We start from the raw sequence: 4,000 nt of genomic DNA, 5'->3' as shown, positions 1-4,000 counted from the left end.
TCGCTGCGACACGGGCGCCCGCACCTCTATCTCACCGCGTAATCTTGAACATTGGCGTTAAAGAATTTAAATTATACGCCGATACAAATGAACAGGCGACCCCGACATATTTATTGCTTTAATCCAAATTATATTGACTAGTTTCTTCGGATTTGGGAAAATTGACGCCTGATTTGTTCTATTATACAGACATTGATGCGTCTGTTAGCACACAATTGGATGTGAACGACTCCATTTAGTTACGATATACGTTTCTCAAACATTTTTGTATCTGTAATGCAAAACAATCATTAATTTTATCTGGTATTTGATATGAGCACACAAAAGGTTAAGAAATGTAAGAGGTAAGAGATTTAAGGCCTTCCGCTTTCAAGGTTCAGGCGGTTGAGAAAATCACAGTCAAGTTAAGTTTGCGGATGCCATAAAAATAAGTTAAACTACATTAATTATCAATACAATTGTATGCCGCGTGGTGACGGTTGATTAGAATACAGTTGTCACGGGTGTCGTATGAGGCTACTTAGGGAATATAACGGAGAACGAGCTGCGAGGGTTCTACTGTCATCTACTGCGATCGCCAAACTGTCTGCTCAGAATGGTGATTATGGGCAAACCCTGCCTTTGGAAGAGGCCTTTTAGTCCAGCAGTGGACTATTTTATTCTATTGATTTAATTACCATTAACAGTCAACTTACTCTGTAAAGTTGAAAGGTTTTTGTTAAATCAGTCAGAAATGTATTGTGTTTTAGAAAGCTCTTTCTTCTTCTTTAACTTAAGAACTAAGGTCTGGTCGTTGTAGCCCGTAACCTTCCCTGTCCTATATTATAATATAACGGCTGTTTTAATCAAGAGGGATTTGCACCTTAGGAGCAGTTTAGGGGGTTCTATACTGCGCCAATGAAGATTGGCGGGCTGGCACGATTATTATCAAGTATAAGTAATAATAATCTGGATCGACGATCTGGCATTGAGAATTTTATGGGAGAAAACCCACTAGCAAACATTTTCGGGCCAAGGCCAGGTAAATCTAGGACCTCATAATCTGTACTCAAAACCCAGCGAAGTAGCTGGACCTAACTAAGGTACCTTTTTGATTCTAGTTAAAACTTTTTAGTCTTTTGCCCCAAAGGTATTCTACTTATATCATATCAATATGTAAAAGATATATCACGTTGGCGTTATAAATTCCATTACTAATATTTCACTTTGCCAGGTACTAATTAAGTGTTGCGGGCAATTCGAGCATGCGCATTGATTGGACTCGCCTGAAGACACTATTACTCTTGTTATAATAATTCATTTTAATTGTGCAAAATATCTGAGACACAATTGAACTGAAATAAACATTATTTTATCTATACTTTCTTGTGCTCCCTTAAATTGCTTTACGTTGTTTGATTCAATGAATTATAACGAATTTTATCATGTTTATTATTATTTGTAAACATGTTTTAATTTTAAAATTCGATAAACAAGTAAACTATAAATTACCGTTGATTAAAGAAAAAAATACTAAAACTATCCACCAAATAATGCTAATAATGGAGATGTTCTTATAGTGCATGCTGTTATCTCATGAACCAATTATGCTGTAACGCATATTACATCTTGTTGCCATAGTTTCAAGATTCGTTTTTTGAGATCTGGAGCATTGTGCGCCTGTAGTAGCAGTATGCGATCAGTTTGTGTTATAAATAGCATGCCGGCTGGGTTGGGCGTTACTTACTATTCAATTTGTACGTGACACGTCTAGTGAAATGCTAGGACTGCTGTATACAAATAAATATATTTAACGTGCGGCCTTTTGATTCGAGTAATCAACCATATAATGCCCCTGACCACATGGTCTCCTTGGGGCAGAATTTCACTTTATTACAGGAATAGTTTTAGTGAAAACAATATTTTCAGCACTTAACTATCTTTATTTCTTTAAAAATCTAACATGACTAACTAGTAAGCATGATTCGCAATTTCCGCTTTTCTTCTAAAATCTTTCTAAGTTTGCTTATTTCTTTGGATGACGATTTGTCATGAATATTATCCGAAGTCTTTTCCTTTTGTTTTTTTGAAATTGAACGTTCAGCCATGTAATTTTTAATAGATTTTTTTGTTTCTTCTATTTCGTGCTTAGCAGCCAGATTTTCTTTTCTAATAAGAGTTTTCTTTTTTTCTAACTCTTCCTTGAGCCCAATTTTCACAAGACTTAACCTTTCTTGTAATTCAGCCATAGACATCTCACATAGTAAGCCCAGTCCTGATGATTCTGTAAGGTCAATAATTTTCGGAATTTTAGCTTTCTTAGCGATCAAAGCCAATATTTTAATTTCTTTTATCATTTTTATTCTACATTCTAAATATTCTTGTTTTTCTTTCATAGCTTTAGACAACAACTCTTCAGACTCTTTTCTTGTTTTATCAGCTATTCCTTTCTTTTTAATAGTAGCATTATATTTTGCATGAAGCATTTCAAGTTCTATGAGTGATAACTTTTCTACTTGTTTTCTATTCTTTTCCATTTCATCTCGTTTCCATCTTTCAATCTCTTCTTCCCATGTTTGCTTTTCCTCTAAAAACTTTTTGTACTTCTTTTTGTTATCATCATACAATTTTTTCTTAGCAATGACAGCTTCTTCATAAGATATTTGTCCCAATAAATGTTTTTTTTCAATATCTAATAATCTTTCTCTTTCTTTTTCTTGACGGTCATATTCTTCAAGTTCTTCAATCTTCAATGTATCACGGCAATTTGTCAGTAAATTTTGTAACCACTGAACTTCTTCCTTTTCTGACATTTGCATTATCTTATTCATTCTTTTAATCGTTGTCGCTGTTTCTTTTACGTTTGGATGAGTGGTATAATTCAAATTTCTGTTTTTTAGTTTAGGTACAGCCTTAACATACTGGTTTTCACCTTCGTCTGTGATACTAGATATTTTTTTATAAAATTTATCTGACTTTCCTTGAGCAAAATTATAATCTTTGGTTTTAATTTCCTTTAGTAATTCTAATCCTTTTTGTTTATTATTTTCATGGATTTGTTTGAGTTTTTGATCAATAACGCTTTTGGTTAGCATTCTTTTGCCTTTTTGTTTTAAAGAGTTTGGTGAAGTAACAGGTACAGTTGTTTTTATGGAGAGAAAACTGTCATTTTTACCCTTTCTGTTAAGCACATTGGGTTGAACAGGTATTGTTGGTAATTTTATTTTTCTATTTTCAATTTTTTTCACATATTGGGCATAACTATGTGCCATTTCACTTATATAAGGTTGCCATGTAAATAAAGGGTTGATTATCTTCTCAGTTATAAAACTTGTGTCATAATGAGTATGTGCAACTTGGGATATAAATGTTAACACTTCATTATTACTCAAAAACGTCGCGTAGGTGTTTAACAGCGATTTACTTAAATTGAAAAGGCATTTATAAAGAAGGGGCATGTCTATTGGAGAAAGGTGAAAAATTACCGCATTTAATAAAATCATAAAATAATGCTGATCTTCTTCAGAAAGTTTTTCAGATATATGGGACACCATTATTTTTAGAAATGGCTTGTGTTTTTGAAAGCTTAAGAAACTTTCAACAATCCAGGAAATTTTGGAATCTTCTGTTGTATCTGGACATTTTTCGATATACATTTTCATATATTCGTAGGGAGATAATTCCTTGGAAACTTCAAAATCTATTATGATGTTTCGTAAAATTTTTATATTGCATGATGTATGATAATAAACCATAATATAATGGTTTATCAAAGAATATTAAATACCGGAAAGAAATCGAATTATGACACAAAATACATAAACGACAAATAATTTAGTTGACAGCCTATCTTTTTAAATAAGTCGCCAGTATATCATTTAATTTAATGTTAACGTCTTGTAGCAATTAAAAACTTATTTGTACATTTTTTTATTAGTTGGTTAGTTAGAAGTGAGTGCTGGGATTCGAACTCGGCCCCCGAAAGTCAAGCCGAAGTCCTAACTACTAGGCTTCACTTCCA

The 4,000-nt window shown here is 33.0% G+C and overlaps 1 protein-coding gene across 1 annotated transcript; it reads right to left on the bottom strand.

The window, feature by feature from the left end:
- Positions 1–1,945: 1,945 nt before the first annotated feature.
- Positions 1,946–3,734, bottom strand: LOC120624078 (rootletin-like). The gene has a single exon (XM_039890414.1). It carries the CDS (start codon positions 3,732–3,734, stop codon positions 1,947–1,949), a length of 1,788 nt encoding a protein of 595 aa, XP_039746348.1. The 3' UTR covers position 1,946.
- Positions 3,735–4,000: the final 266 nt, after the last annotated feature.

The sequence above is a fragment of the Pararge aegeria genome, chromosome 5, assembly GCF_905163445.1.
Source record: "Pararge aegeria chromosome 5, ilParAegt1.1, whole genome shotgun sequence".
Lineage (NCBI taxonomy): Eukaryota > Metazoa > Arthropoda > Insecta > Lepidoptera > Nymphalidae > Pararge > Pararge aegeria.
Note: the sequence above shows the minus strand (reverse complement) of the source record. Positions and strands in the feature narration are given on the sequence as shown.